Raw genomic sequence first — 15,869 nt, 5'->3', positions numbered from 1 at the left:
CCCTTCAATCTCCCACGCCCACCCCGCTAAAGCTACTAAGTTACCCAGCCATCCACCCACCAAAGTACCAATCCACCCACCAAAGTACAAATCCACTCAACAAGTTACCCACCCAACCACCATTAACCCCTTCAATCCCACCCCACCCCCACCCCCTAAAGCTTCCAAGTTACCCATTCATCCATTTCCAAGGTACCCAGCCATCCACCCCCAAAGTACCAATCCACCAAGCAACCAACCAATCCCTCAACAAGTTCCCACCCACCCACCACAATTAACCCCTTCAATCTCCACGCCCACCCCGCTAAAGTACTAAGTTACCCAGCCATCCACCCACCAAAGTACCAATCCACCCACCAAAGTACAAATCCACTCAACAAGTACCCACCAACCACCAATTAACCCTTCAATCCCACCCCACCCCCACCCCGCTAAAGCTTCTAAGTTACCCATACATCCACTTCCAAAGTACCCAGCCATCCACCCACCAAAGTACCAATCCACCAAGCAACCAACCAATCCACTCAACAAGTTACCCACCCAACCACCAATTAACCCCTTCAATCTCCCACGCCCACCCCGCTAAAGCTACTAAGTTACCCAGCCATCCACCCACCAAAGTACCAATCCACCCACCAAAGTACAAATCCACTCAACAAGTTACCCACCCAACCACCAATTAACCCCTTCAATCCCACCCCACCCCCACCCCGCTAAAGCTTCCAAGTTACCCATTCATCCATTTCCAAGGTACCCAGCCATCCACCCACCAAAGTACCAATCCACCAAGCAACCAACCAATCCACTCAACAAGTTACCCACCCAACCACCAATTAACCCCTTCAATCTCCCACGCCCACCCCGCTAAAGCTACTAAGTTACCCAGCCATCCACCCACCAAAGTACCAATCCACCCACCAAAGTACAAATCCACTCAACAAGTTACCACCCACCCAACCACCAATTACCCCTTCAATCCCACCCCACCCCACCCCGCTAAAGCTTCCAAGTTACCCATTCATCCATTTCCAAGGTACCCAGCCATCCACCCACCAAAGTACCAATCCACCAAGCAACCAACCAATCCACTCAACAAGTTACCCACCCAACCACCAATTAACCCCTTCAATCTCCCACGCCACCCCGCTAAAGCTACTAAGTTACCCAGCCATCCACCCACCAAAGTACCAATCCACCCACCAAAGTACAAATCCACTCAACAAGTTACCCACAACCAACCCCAATTAACCCTTCAATCCCACCCCACCCCACCCCACCCCGCTAAAGCTTCCAAGTTACCCATTCATCCATTTCCAAGGTACCCAGCCATCCACCCCCAAAGTACAATCCACCAAGCAACCACCAACCAATCCACTCAACAAGTTACCCACCCAACCACCAATTAACCCCTTCAATCTCCCACGCCCCCCCCGCTAAAGCTACTAAGTTACCCAGCCATCCACCCACCAAAGTACCAACCACCCCCAAAGTACAAATCCACTCAACAAGTTACCCACCCAACCACCAATTAACCCTTCATCCCACCCCACCCCCACCCCGCTAAAGCTTCCAAGTTACCCATTCATCCATTTCCAAGGTACCCAGCCATCCACCCACCAAAGTACCAATCCACCAAGCAACCAACCAATCCACTCAACAAGTTACCCACCCAACCACCAATTAACCCCTTCAATCTCCCACGCCCACCCCGCTAAAGCTACTAAGTTACCCAGCCATCCACCCACCAAAGTACCAATCCACCCACCAAAGTACAAATCCACTCAACAAGTTACCCACCCAACCACCAATTAACCCCTTCAATCCCACCCCACCCCACCCCGCTAAAGCTTCCAAGTTACCCATTCATCCATTTCCAAGGTACCCAGCAGCCATCCACCCACCAAGTAGTACCAATCCACCAAGCAACCAACCAATCCACATCAACAAGTTACCCACCCAACCACCAATTAACCCCTTCAATCTCCCACCCCCACCCCCACCCCCGCTAAAGCTACTAAGTTACCCAGCCATCCACCCACCAAAGTACCAATCCACCAAGCAAGCAACCAACCCACTCAACAAGTTACCCACCCAACCACCAATTAACCCCTTCAATCCCACCCCACCCCCACCCCGCTAACCGACCAAACGATGATCTTGAGGTAGATGCTTACGTTTTCCTCCCAGCCAGCGGAATCTTTGGAACCAAGGCTGCTGTCACTGTTGAAGTTCTTCTTCAAGTGGTCCTTCTTCAGGTCCTCTTGCCAGTACGTCATCAATTCCAGAACGTTGGATGACTGACGGGTGTCGTCTTTGATTCCCTGCAAGAATATTCCAGAAGACACTCGGATAAGCAGCGACACAACTACAGAACAAAATATCCATCAATGATAAATGGCCAAAAGACAAGAATTACATAAATATATTCGTTAGCAAAGGACAAGAATTACATAAATATATTCGTTAGCAAAGGACAAGAATTACATAAATATATTCGTTAGCAAAGGACAAGAATTACATAAATATATTCATTAGCAAAGGACAAGAATTACATAAATATATTCGTTAGCAAAGGACAAGAATTACATAAATATATTCGTTAGCAAAGGACAAGAATTACATACACTTTTACTCTTTTACTTGTTTCAGTCATTTGACTGTGGCCATGCTGGAGCACCACCTTTAATCGAGCAACTCAACCCCGGGACTTATTCTTTTGTAAGCCCAGTACTTATTCTATCGGTCTCTTTTGCCGAACCGCTAAGTGACGGGGACATAAACACACCAGCATTGGTTGTCAAGCAATGCTAGGGGGACAAACACACACACACACATATATATATATATATATACATATATACGATGGGCTTCTTTCAGTTTCCGTCTACCAAATCCACTCACAAGGCTTTGGTCGGCCCGAGGCTATAGTAGAAGACACTTGCCCAAGGTGCCATGCAGTGGGACTGAACACGGAACCCTGTGGTTGGTAAACAAGCTACTTACCACACAGCCACTCCTGCGCCTAACATAAATATATTCGTTAGCAAAGGACAAGAATTACATAAATATATTCGTTAGCTTACAGTTTTTGTTTTTTTTTTCAGTTAAGAAAACCAATTAACATTTGTTGATGAGTGCTAGTCTGTATTTCATGTATATATGATATAATGTGTGTGTGTGTGTGTGTGTGTGTGTGTGTGTGTGCTTGTTTCTCTGGAGACTGGCAGAATGATGTAGACGCCTCTGATGAGAAACCAATAAGGTTCGAAAATTGATTAAGGTTGTTCATAATTTTTTTCAGTCTGCAGAGAAATGGTTAAATGGTGGCAGTGGTGGTGCTGGTGGTGGTGAGGAGCAGATAGTCATAAAGGGAAGTGTTTTATGTTTTACCAATTACGATGTCAGAGTAGATAGAAAGAGGTATGGAAGACCTACCGTAAGCCAAGGGTGGTGTGAGGCCTCAAATGCCGTCAAACGATGACTCGGATCAACATGCAATAATTTTTTGACGAAGTCTTTGGCTGAAATTTCAAAAAAAAAAAAGAAAAGAAAAAATGTCAAGAAACAAAAAAACCCATTTTAGCAGTTTATGATCTTATGTTATCAGTACGTGCATGCACACCACCACATCTACAAATACATACATCACTCTTTGTCTCTGTCTGGTACTCTGTGTGTGTGTCCTTGTCCAGTCGTCATGTGATGGGTGTAAACGAGCATCATCATCATCATAAGAGCAATGTTGTTTGTTTCCAGTCTTTCATGGAAAACATGAGCTGTGTGTTGTTGTCTCCTTGAGCAAGACATTTTATCTCATATTGGTCCAGTCACCTCAGCTGGTGGCAAAAATGAGTTGTACCAGCCGACCTTGTCACATTTTGTGTCACAGAGAATGTCCCTGAGAACTGTGTTAAGGGTCATGCATATATATATATATATATATATATGTGTGTGTGTGTGTGTATATATGAGTGTGTGTGTGTGTGTGTGTCTGAGTGTGTATATATAAATAAATGTATATATGTATGTATATATAAATATATATGTGTGTGTGTGTGTATGTGTATATAAATATAAATGTATATGCATGTGTGTATATATATATATATATATATATGTATACACACACACATATATATATACATGCATGACCCATAACATAGTTCCCAGGGAGATTCTGTGTGACACAAAATGTGACAAGGTCGGCTGGTACAGCTCATTTTTGCCACCAGCTGAGGTGACTGGAACAACATGAGATAAAATATCTAGCTCAAGGAGACAACACACAGCTCACAATCAAACTTCGTGATTAGCAGCAAAATATCCTGACCACTAAGCCATGTCACTTCACACACACACACACAGAGTTTTTTTTCTGGTTCATTTGTGCTCCACTGCTTATGTACACTAACATTCTATATACAATTGAGAATACAAGCCTTGTTTCTTTCCAGCCTCCGCTGCTTTGCTTGTCCTCTACATCCCAAAACCTATGCTTTGCTGTATTGCAACATCACACATCATCATCATCATACAACTTCCCCTTCACTCTTCACTCAGAGTGGAGGGGTGGGGGTAAGAGAGAGAGGGAGAGGAGGGAATCTTTGTTACCTCCACAGGTAATAGCTCCCTAATTTTTTTCCCCCCATCCTGTTCTTACTCTAGCATCATTGTTTTTAGAATACATTCCTCTATCGCTATTTAGGTCACTTCAATAATCCTTTCTATTACAGGCATAAGATCTGAAATTTTGTGCCCCCCCCCCCCGGAAGCAGGCAGCAGGGGTGGGGGTAGCAGTTGGGGGGCTTGGGGGCTAGTCAATTAGTTCAACTCCAGTGCTCAACTGGTACTTATTTCCTTGAGCACCCCCACCCCAAAGTAGTTGATTGATAGCTTCCATTATTTAGGTGACCTTGAGTTCAATTGTTATCAAGATCAACTTTGCTTCTCATCTGAAAGCCGACCTTGGCAGCATCTAAACTCAAGGGCACCTACTTAATAGAAGCTATCAACTACTTCTACATAACCTTCCAAGCATTTACAAGAATTTACATCATGTATGTTCTTGCTATTAACTAACCCCATAATTGCCTATGAAGTCAAAATCTTCTTTCTCTATCAATTTGCTTGTAATCCTACTGCACCCCTTGTGCACCTAGAGTTCAATTTGGGTTCACTAGAGGAATTTCTATCTACTATTTTTATGCATAATAAGCGTGGCCCTTTCTCAGACAGTAGGAGAATCCTGTCTTCTTTCCAGTTAACTAAAACTTTTGCCTATGCAGACTCCTCAACTCTTGGCTTTGCTTCCACATTTAGTTTCTTCTCTAATTCTTCCATGGGTTCAGCTCTGAGAACATAAGTCATTGGCAACAGAAGCACCCATGGAGATCTGATCTTAAACCCCTCTGTTAACCAAGGCAACTATAGCAAACAGGAGGTGAGGTTGAAGCCCAAGCCCTACCTACATACTAAATCCTTCACTGAAATCATCGCTGTTGTCTATTATCAAGGTAGTCTACAGGGGTGGGGTCTCATAGAAATGGCCCTTTTGCTCATCTGAAAGTCTGCATCGTGGTGCGAATTGCAAAGATCTGCATCACAGTTGTGTGATCTATAAAAAGTCAAAACTTAGTTATTCCATCAAATATTTTGACTATTTCAGGTTATTTAGTCATTTCTCTGCCTCCAATGACTGACCTACACCATCAGCTCCAAGCACAAACCCTTGCTGCCTTGTGAGTGCCTAGGGAAAGGAGGTTAGGGGAATCAATCTCACGAGAAAATTAAGGAGTAGAGTTCCTCAAGTGGTCCAGTGCCCCCTTTGACATTCTCCCAGCATCTTCAGGGTAGATGGAGTTTTCCAGCCCTGTAAGGCAATTCACCATTTTTCCATTATTGTGGAGGCACATGGCTTAGTGGTTAGGGTGTTGGACTTAGGGTCACAAGATTGTGGTTTCACTTCCTGGACTGGGCAACGCATTGTGTTCTTGAGCAAAACACTTCATTTCATGTCGCTTCAGTCCACTCAGCTGGTAAAGAGGAGCAACCTTGAGATGGTCTGACATCCTGACAAAAGGGGAGAATTTATATGTTATGGAAACCGGGAAACTGGCCCTTATGAGTTGGCATGGTAACCTTTACCGCTCTAATATAAAACCTACAGCTTGCTGGTCACCACAGCCATTTCAGCCTGCCAAGCCACTATGGTCAAACCACCAAGACTAAAGAGTAGGATTGGGTTGTGTGGATGGACTCCCACTTTGAAACTACTTAGTGTAGGCAGGAAGAAAATCCCAGCAGCATTAAGGATTGGTCTACATAATCCCTCGAGGGTATGCTGTTCTTCCTCATCATCTTCAGACATGAAGAAACTGTCATCATCATTATCACTGGAAATCACTGCTGACCAACCTTCCCAGCTGATACTGTCTCTGTTCTAGATCCCTTAATACACTGATACACATAAGATGTGTATCAGTGTATTAAGGGATTAAGATGTGTATCAGTGTATTAAGATGCCAGCGGCGAGCTGGCAGAAACGTTAGCACGCCGGGCGAAATGCGTAGCCATATTTCGTCTGACATTACGTTCTGAGTTCAAATTCCGCCGAGGTCGACTTTGCCTTTCATCCTTTCGGGGTCGATTAAATAAGTACCAGTTACGCACTGGGATCGATATAATCGACTTAATCCGTTTGCCTGTCCTTGTTTGTCCTCTCTGTGTTTAACCCCTTGTGGGTAGTAGAGAAATAGATACACATAAACATATCCCTGATTTACATATGACTACAAAAATCATGAGCAACAGGTAACAACCAACCTTCACTGCTGACATTGTCCCACTCAGGTGAATTAAATACAATTTTCCCGATTTTTATTTTCTTAATCAATTCTTTCTCATCATTGGCATAAAAGGGTGTATAACCGCAGAGTCTGTCGGAAGACAAAAAAGTTTAGAAAATATATAAATAAAGGACGAATAATATGAGTTGGGATTAACGAAGCTAAGGCTGTGGTCTCTTGTGTGTCTTTGTTGTGTAAGTGTAGTGTCATTGTTGTAAAGCTTGAATGTTGCTTAGAGTTACAAATAACTAGCTCAAAAGCTGCCCTTTGTGCGGACTTTTAGGCTACCTTCTGTGGAGGGCTAATTGTCCCTGCAGCCCAAAAATAAAGAGAGCTAAATAGCATGACTACAATACACCTATAATGACTGTTTGCCTTGGTGGTGTTTGATCAGAAATGAAGGACGGATGAGAATTAATTCTGTAAGGCAATCATTCTATTGTTCCAGTCCCAAGTTGAATTTAAATATAACAAAGAATTCAGTAAACTAACTTAGTTATCATTAAACTAGTGTTAGGAGCATAAATTGTAACTAAGGTTTGGTGGAAGATTATAATCAAAAATTTATGAAAGCAAGACATTTGTACCATGGGGCCAGAGACGGTTTTAGGCAGGTTGATATCAAAAGGGTTAAGACTTGTTTCTCTATTATATACATATTTCTGTAGAGATACTCTGTGTTTCTTTCAATTAATCTTAAATATAACAAAGAATTTAGTAAACTAACTTAGTTATCATTCAGCTAGTGTTAGGAACATAAATTGTAACTAAGGTTTGGTGGAAGATTATAATTAAAAATTTATGAAAGCAAGACATTTGTACCATGGGGCCAGAGACGGTTTTAGGCAGGTTGATATCAAAAGGGTTAAGACTTGTTTCTCTATTATATATTTTAACCCTTTTGTTACCGTATTTATTTTGAGATGCTCTGTGTTTCTTTCAATTACTTTAAATAAAACAAACAATTTAGTAAAATAACTTAGTTATTAATAAGCTAGTGTCAAGAACATAAATTGTGACTAAGGTTTGGTGGAAGATTTTAATTCAAAACTTATGGAAACAACATTTGTACTACAGAACTAGAGGTGGTTTCAGCCAGGTTGGTATCAAAAGGGTTCAGAAGCTCACTTTGTTGAGTGTAATGCAAATACTCAACTGGTGTAGCTGAGGTGTAGCTTGAGTGAAGACTAGATTTTGTATTTGAGTTTAGACCTGTGTTTGAGTTTGGGTTTGAATTTAGATTTTAGCTACAGTTGAAGTGCAGCTAAAAAAGCAAGGAATCTTTAGAATTTACAACTGATCATTTTATCAAGTGTAATGCAAATATTGAACTGATATAGCTGAGACACAGTTTGTGTGTAGTTTGAGTGAAGACTGGATTTTGTGGTTGAGTTTAGATCTACATTTGAGCCTGAGCTTAGATTTTGGTCAGAGGTGAAGTGCAGCTATAAAAGCAAGGAATCTTTACAACTTACAACTGATATGTAATGATACCCAAGGCCCAGACATCACACTGCTGACTGTAGTTTTTATTTTCGGCAATTTCTGGTGCTGTGTCAGAAAAGAAAAAAATATAATGTTATGTAAAGATGTCAAGTCATTATGTTCTCAAATAAATAGCAATACAAAGCCTCTATCTAAACATGGGGATTATCCCAACCTTCAATTCTTATTTCTTTATTGCCCACAAGGGGCTAAACATAGAGGGGACAAACAAGGACAGACAAAGGGATTAAGTTGATTACATCAACCCCAGTGTGTAACTGGTACTTAAATTATCGACCCCAGCGGAGAGCTGGCAGAAACGTTAGCACGCCGGGCGAAATGCTTAACGGTATTTCGCTTGTCGTTACGTTGTGAGTTCAAATTCCGCCGAGGTTGACTTTGCCTTTCATCCTTTCGGGGTCGATAAATTAAGTACCAGTTACGCACTGGGGTCAATGTAATCGACTTAATACCTATGTCTGTCCTTGTTTGTCCCCTCTATGTTTAGCCCCTTGTAGATAATAAAGAAATAGGTACTTAATTTATTGACCCGAAAGGATGAAAGGCAAAGGCAACCTCGGCAGAATTTGAACTCAGAACGTAAAGACAGACGCAATACCGCTAAGCATTTCGCCTGACATGCTAGCATTTCAGCCAGCTCGCCGCCTTTCAATTCCCAACCTTCAATTCTACTCTCCATGAAGGCATGTGGCCAAGTGAGAAGGGTGTTGCACTCACAATCACAAGACCGTGATTTCAATTCCAGGACTGAGTGGTGTGTTGTATTCTTGAGCAAACACTTGCTCTCATGTTGTCCTGCAACCACTTCAACATCTAATGTGTAGTACACCATGGGGCCCCTGTTCAGGCAACATCAATATGATGGCAGAAATGAGCTAATGTACAGCACAGACATTTGATCATCATCATCATCATCATTTAATGTCCATTGTCCATGCTAGCATGGGTTGGATGATTTGACCATCCAACCCAGCTGGGGAGCTGCACCAGACTCCAGCCTGATTTGGTTTCTACAGCTGGATGCCCTTTAGAGGGTGTGTTGGATGCCCTTTAGAGAGTGTGCTGGATGCGTTTATGTGGCGTTGCACAGGCACTTTTACGTGACACTGCCCTAAAAATTCACTCCATAATTGCCAACGAGCACATGGCATAGTGGTTAAGAGCGCAGGCTACTAACCCCAAGATTCCGAGCTCAATTCCAGGCAGTGACCTGAATAATAATAATAATAATAATAATGATAATAATAACATTGAACAATACCTTAGAAATGAGAAGCCAGGTTCGAAATTTCCCCAAGACACCTGATGAAGGTTGGAGAGTATACCAGTCGAAACGTTAAAAACTAACTCAACACATGGGTGCTTTCACTAAAAACAAATCCTTTGTGTAGGTCATCTGGCAAGAAATTGTGGAAGCCTCATCTGTTGTTTATGGCAGAAGCATCCACAATTCTAACCATGGGGTTAGAATCTTCATTTTATCCCTATACCTCCCCCCCTCTCTCTCCTTCATTCTTTGTGCCATTACCATAATTTTGCTGAACTTACAGGTTATATGCCAAGGCTTCATGGAAACACACTTCAGTCCACCTCTCTTAATGTTCCGAGTAGATCATTTTGCTGTTTCATCTCTTGGATCCCCATATATTACCAAATACTCCTTCTTAGCCCTTCTAAATTCCCAATCTTTCTTTTCTAGAACTTCCATTACTCCCCACTTCTGGGTGCCTTTTTCTTACAAACCAACTGACCAGCCAACCAACCAACCAACCAAGTAGTCAACCAAATGACCAATCAATCAACCAACCAACTAGCCAATCAACCAACCAACCGTCCAACAGAGGCCTTGTTCAGGGAAATGAATGAGAGATGGCAGAGTTTTATGTTGGTCAAACATAAAAAAAAAACTGACTGCAACTGAAGAAGGACCCTGTCAAAAATGCTGGATTTTCCACTCTGACACAGCCATTCATTGTAATCTTCTTATTGACTTTACTATATACATACACACACACATATATATATATATCATCATCATCAACACCATAAGCATTGGCCATCTTCCTTGCTGGCATCTGTTGCATGGTTTGACAGGGTCCGATAGATCCAAGGACTGCATTGTGCTCCAGTGTCTGCTTTGGTATGGTTCCTTTAGCTTAATGCCAACCACTTTGCAGAGTGTACTGGGTGCTTTTTAGGTGACACCAGTGAGGTCTGCTTTGGCATGGTTTCTATAAGTGGATGCCCTTCCTAATGCCAACCACTTTACAGAGTGTACTGGGTGCTTTTTAGGTGACACCAGTGAGGTCTGCTTTGGCATGGTTTCTATAAGTGGATGCCCTTCCTAATGCCAACCACTTTACAGAGTGTACTGGGTGCTTTTTAGGTGACACCAGTGAGGTCTGCTTTGGCATGGTTTCTATAAGTGGATGCCCTTCCTAATGCCAACCACTTTACAGAGTGTACTGGGTGCTTTGTAGGTGACACCATTGAGGTCTGCTTTGGCATGGTTTCTATAGGTGGATGCCCTTCCTAATGCCAACCACTTTACAGAGTGTACTGGGTGCTTTTCTTATGCCATCAGCTTTGGTGAGGTCAATACTCAACTGAAAAATTGAACCCTGAGGGGAGTGGTTTTATGCTAAGAGATGAGGGGCTGAAACATGAGAGAAAAAGGGTCAGAACAAGTTTCAAACTGTAGAGGAGCTATATAACTATTCAGATTTTGGAAGAGAGGCTGGGAGGGATCAGATGGAATAGGAAAGTGATGAAAATAGTTGTGACGGGGTGTTTGGGATGATGGAACGATTCCGCTTGATTGAGAGGATGGATGGGTGGCTCAACAACAACACAAGAACAACAACTCACCCATGTAATTCAATGTGCCACAAAAGGAATTTAACATGTTTTCTGGACGAACCCCTTCTTTAACAACAGAGAGACCAAAATCAGTTACCTGCAGAACAAAATAAGACAAATTGGGTCATCCCATAAATAATGCAGTTTTTTTAATACTTCTTTCATTTTTGAAAATTAAGATAAACAAAATTCTTTTTTAATCTAAAATATACTCTCCTTCATTTTCTACAACGCTCTTCCATCCATCTGGTACACTTGCAAGACCCTTCTTCTAAAATTCACTTGTCTGTGACGAAAAATACTCTTCCAGTACTGTTCTGACCTCCTCTACAGAATTCATATTTTTTCCATCCAAATGATTTTGAAGACTGCGGAATAAATGATAATCAGATGGGGTAATGTCTGATGATTATGGTGGGTGGGGGTACCATTTCCCATCAAAACTGCTTCAGCCTTTGGAATGTCATCCTTGCTGTATGTGGCTGAGCATTATCTTGATGGAAGAATACCTTTCGTCTTGAAACCAAAGATGGTCGTTTTTCTTTGAATAACTGCTTGAGTGACCAAATCCAAGCTTCTCTGTGAGTTCCTCAACATTTGCAATGGGATTTTGTTCCACCAGGTTTTGCAGGACCTTCTTGTCAAGCTCTACAGGTCTTCCAGGATGAGGCTCATCTTCTAGGCTGTAGTTTCCAGCTCGGAAATTCTGGAACCACGATTGATACTGGCTCATGCTTATTGTCCGATCCCCATAAACTGTATTAATATTCCTTGCACTTTCTGTTGTGTTGTTGCCTTTATTGAACTCATCATCCTCATCATTTAACGTCCACTTTCCATGCTGGCATGGGTTGGACGATTTGACTGAGGACTGGCGAATCAGATGGCTGCACCAGGCTCCAGTCTGATCTGGCAGTGTTTCTACAGCTGGATGCCCTTCCTAATGCCAACCACTCTGTGAGTGTAGTGGGTTCTTTTTACATGCCAGCGGCACAGGGGCCAGTGGAGGCTGGAAACGGCCACAATTGATTGGTGTTTTTTAAGTGCCACCGGCACGGATGCCAGCCAAAGCAGCGCTGGCCATGTTCGGAATGTTTATATATTATCTGTTTGTTTCCAATATACCTTACTGCTTCCTGTTTTACTTGTGTGGGGTTTTCACATCACACACACATTAAAACATGGGAGTTTTAGACATTTAGGGATCAGTTTAAAATCTTAAAGTTTCTGTGTGGTTAAAAAGCTAGCTTCCCAGCCATGCAGTCTCAGGTTCAGTCCCACTGCATGACACCGTGGGCAACTGTCTTTTACTACAGCCCTATGATGACCAATGTTTTATGAGTGGAAACCGGTTACGTAGACCTCTGGAGATAATGCTGTGACTTCGAAGACCCGACAAATGAAGTGAGTTCATGGCTTGCAGGATGGCCTGCTGTGCTAACCTTGGATCGTAGAGTGACCTGCTGTTCTTGAGGAGACCTATTAAGTCAAGTACGTTAACACCAACATCAAAATGAAAATCAAATGGAAATTGTAGTTAAGATACCTGTGCCAGTGACACGTTAAAGCACCGTCCAAACGTGGCAGATACCAGCGCCGCCTGACTGGCATCCGTGTCAGTGACACGTAAAGGCACCGACCGATCGTAGCCGTTTGTCAGCCTCCTCTGGCTCCTGTGCCAGTGGCACGTAAAAAGCACCCACTACACTCACGGAGAGAATAATAATAATAATAATAATAATAATAATAATAATGATGATAATAATAATAATAATTTAGGGACCCCCTTCGGTCACGACACTGACCATGGGATTGCACCTAGAAAGTTACCCTCCTAGTCACAAGTCTGGGCAAGGTGGTTTATGGAAGACCAGCAGTCGCCCATGCATACTGGTCTCCCCTCTCCATGCCACCAGTGTTATCCAAGGGAAAGGCAAAGGGGCCGATACAGCTTGGCACCTGTGACGTCGCAACTCATTTCTACAGCTGAGTTAACTGGAGCAACGTGAAGTAAAGTGTCTTGCTCAAGAACACAACACGCAGCCCGGTCCGGGATTCGAGCTGACAACCTCACGATCGTAAGCTCGATGCTCTAACCACTGAGCCATGCGCCTTCACAATAATAATAATAATAATAATAATAATAAAAAGAAAGTTTATTTGTTTCTAGTCTTCCATCTAAAAGCATGTCTAGCTATAAGAAAATATCACCTTAATTGCAAACAGATGAGGGTTAATGACAAGAAAGGCATTTAGCCATAAAAAAATCTGCCTCAACAAATTCCTCCTGACCCATGCAAGCAAGGAAAGGTGGACGTTAAATGATGATGATGATGATTTATCAAATCAAAGCCATGACCTTTTCTCCTTGTTTTTGTTGTCATTGTTGTTGTGCCTGTAACCAATAGCTACTGGTAGTTACGTTCGTTAACTATTAGTGCTTACGTTCGTTAACTTTTAGTGCTTATGTTCATTAGCCTCTGGTGGTCATATGTGATATCTGTTGGTGGCTATGTCTGTTAGGTGTTAGTAATTATCGATCAATTGTCCATATTCTGAGATGAATTATTGCTATAACGACTTAAATTATTCAGATAATTAAATCGCGTCTTTTCTCGTGCTTTTGTCTCCTACATGACATAACAATTGATTCAATAAGCAAATGACCATTAAATATCATATATATGTATATATACATATATATATATATATACACATACATACATATACATATATATTTACACACACACACATATATATGCATCTATATTTACATATATATATATATATATATATATGCACATATATACACGCACATATACATACATATATATATATATATATATATGCACATATATACACGCACATATACATATATATACATACATACATATAAATACACATACATATAAATTTATGCACACACACATGTATATATCATCATCATCATCATCAACATCATCCACTTTTCCATGCTTGAGCAGGTCAGATGGAATTCATTGAAGCATGTCTTTTACGGCCTGGTGCTCTTCCTGTCGCCAACCCTCATCTCTTTTCAAGCGAGGAAACATTTCCTCTTAGCTGGACATATTTACCTGGAATACCGGAAACGAGTGGCATTGTTTGTGAGACGGCAACATTTATCTCCATGTGTGTGTATGTATTGTGAAAGTGAAAGGCTTTGTGGTTAGGACGTTCGACTCACGATCGTAAAGTTGTGTGTTCAATTCCTGGTGGTCTGTTGTGTCCTTGAGCAAGACACTCCATTTCACATTGCTCCAGTCCACTCAGCTGGCAAATATCAGTTGTACCCGTAATTCAAAGGGGCCAGCCTTGTTACATTCTGTGTCGCATTGAATCTCCCTGAAAACTAAGTTAAACGCATGTGTGTCTGTGGATTACCACCACCACCACCACCACCATCACCATCGTTTAACATCCACTTTCCATGCTGGCATGGATTGGGCAGTTTGACATGGAGCTGGCTAACAGGGGTGGGGCTGTCTAAACTCCCACTGTCTGTTGTAACATGCTTTCTATGGCCAGATGCCCTTCCTAATGCCAACCACTTTCCAGAGTGTGCTGGGTGCTTTTTACATGTCCCCATCGTGGGTGCTTTCTAAGTGGCACCGGCACGAGTGTATTTTGCATGGCACTGGCACCTGAAAAGTGCCAGCCTGTATGTGTGGAAGACATTTTACTTAGTTTGCTTATCAAGTACAGCAAATTGCCACATCTCCTGGTCCCTTGTCATTTCCTTAGTGAGGCCAAGAACCCGCAGACCCCTTCTCACCACTTCATCCCACGTCTCCTTGGGTCAACATAGACAGAAACTAAAAGAACTCATCATATGTGCGTGCGTCTTTGTACTGCCTCGTCTTCACATCACATGACAGATGTAAACGAGTGTCACCTTCATACAAGCAGTGTCATTCGTTTCTGGTCTTCCATGAAAGCATTTCTGGTTCATGGGGGGGGGGGAAATATCACTTTGCTTGGAGACAAGTGAGAGTTGGTGACAGGAAGAGCACAGGGCTGAAGAAAATCTGCTTAGATGGAATTCCATCCGACCCATGCAAGCATGCGATAGAGGATGTAAAGTGATGATGATGATGATATCTATATATATATATATATATATATATATATGTACACGTGTGTGTGTGTCTGTGTGTGTGGGTGGGTGTCAAGTGATCAAATCACACTGTCACAGTGTATCAGACAATGAGACAAAAGATGTCGATGGTATTGATAATGGTGATAGTGATGCTGGTGGTGATAGTGACAGTGATGGTGGTGATGATGATGATGGTTGAGGTGATGGTTAAATAATCAGAAAAATGGTAATTATTACATTTCTGTTATTCATTATGTGTTATTATTTGTATCCATTACACATTAGCATACATTAATCTCATTTGCATCTAATTTAGCTAACTTAGATGCAAATCAGATGCAAATAAGATTAAAAGTTTATTTTGTCTCTATTTTAGTTGTCATTTTTTTTCTTATTCCTGAAACTTTCGCTTTCTCAGACGAGACAGAAATTAAATTCTTTTACTCTTGTAAAAAGAAGACAAAATAAAACAACAACAACAACAACATATAACAATGGCAACATCAACAATAACAGAGGTCTGCTGGATCTGGTCTGACCTA

The 15,869-nt window shown here is 42.0% G+C and overlaps 1 protein-coding gene across 2 annotated transcripts in view; it reads right to left on the bottom strand.

Moving 5' to 3' along the window:
- Positions 1–15,869, bottom strand: part of LOC115222852 (myosin light chain kinase A-like) — a 126,445-nt gene that overhangs the window by 3,591 nt on the left and 106,985 nt on the right. For both annotated transcript variants that reach the window (XM_029793198.2, XM_036511811.1), the window contains exons 6-10: positions 11,220–11,307; positions 8,321–8,396; positions 6,823–6,935; positions 3,436–3,521; positions 2,175–2,321 (exon numbers count right to left, since the gene is read on the bottom strand). In XM_029793198.2, the coding sequence (XP_029649058.1) occupies positions 2,175–2,321; positions 3,436–3,521; positions 6,823–6,935; positions 8,321–8,396; positions 11,220–11,307 (510 nt within the window). The remainder of the gene's footprint in view (positions 1–2,174; positions 2,322–3,435; positions 3,522–6,822; positions 6,936–8,320; positions 8,397–11,219; positions 11,308–15,869) is intronic.

Source organism: Octopus sinensis, linkage group LG21 (assembly GCF_006345805.1).
Source record: "Octopus sinensis linkage group LG21, ASM634580v1, whole genome shotgun sequence".
Lineage (NCBI taxonomy): Eukaryota > Metazoa > Mollusca > Cephalopoda > Octopoda > Octopodidae > Octopus > Octopus sinensis.
Note: the sequence above shows the minus strand (reverse complement) of the source record. Positions and strands in the feature narration are given on the sequence as shown.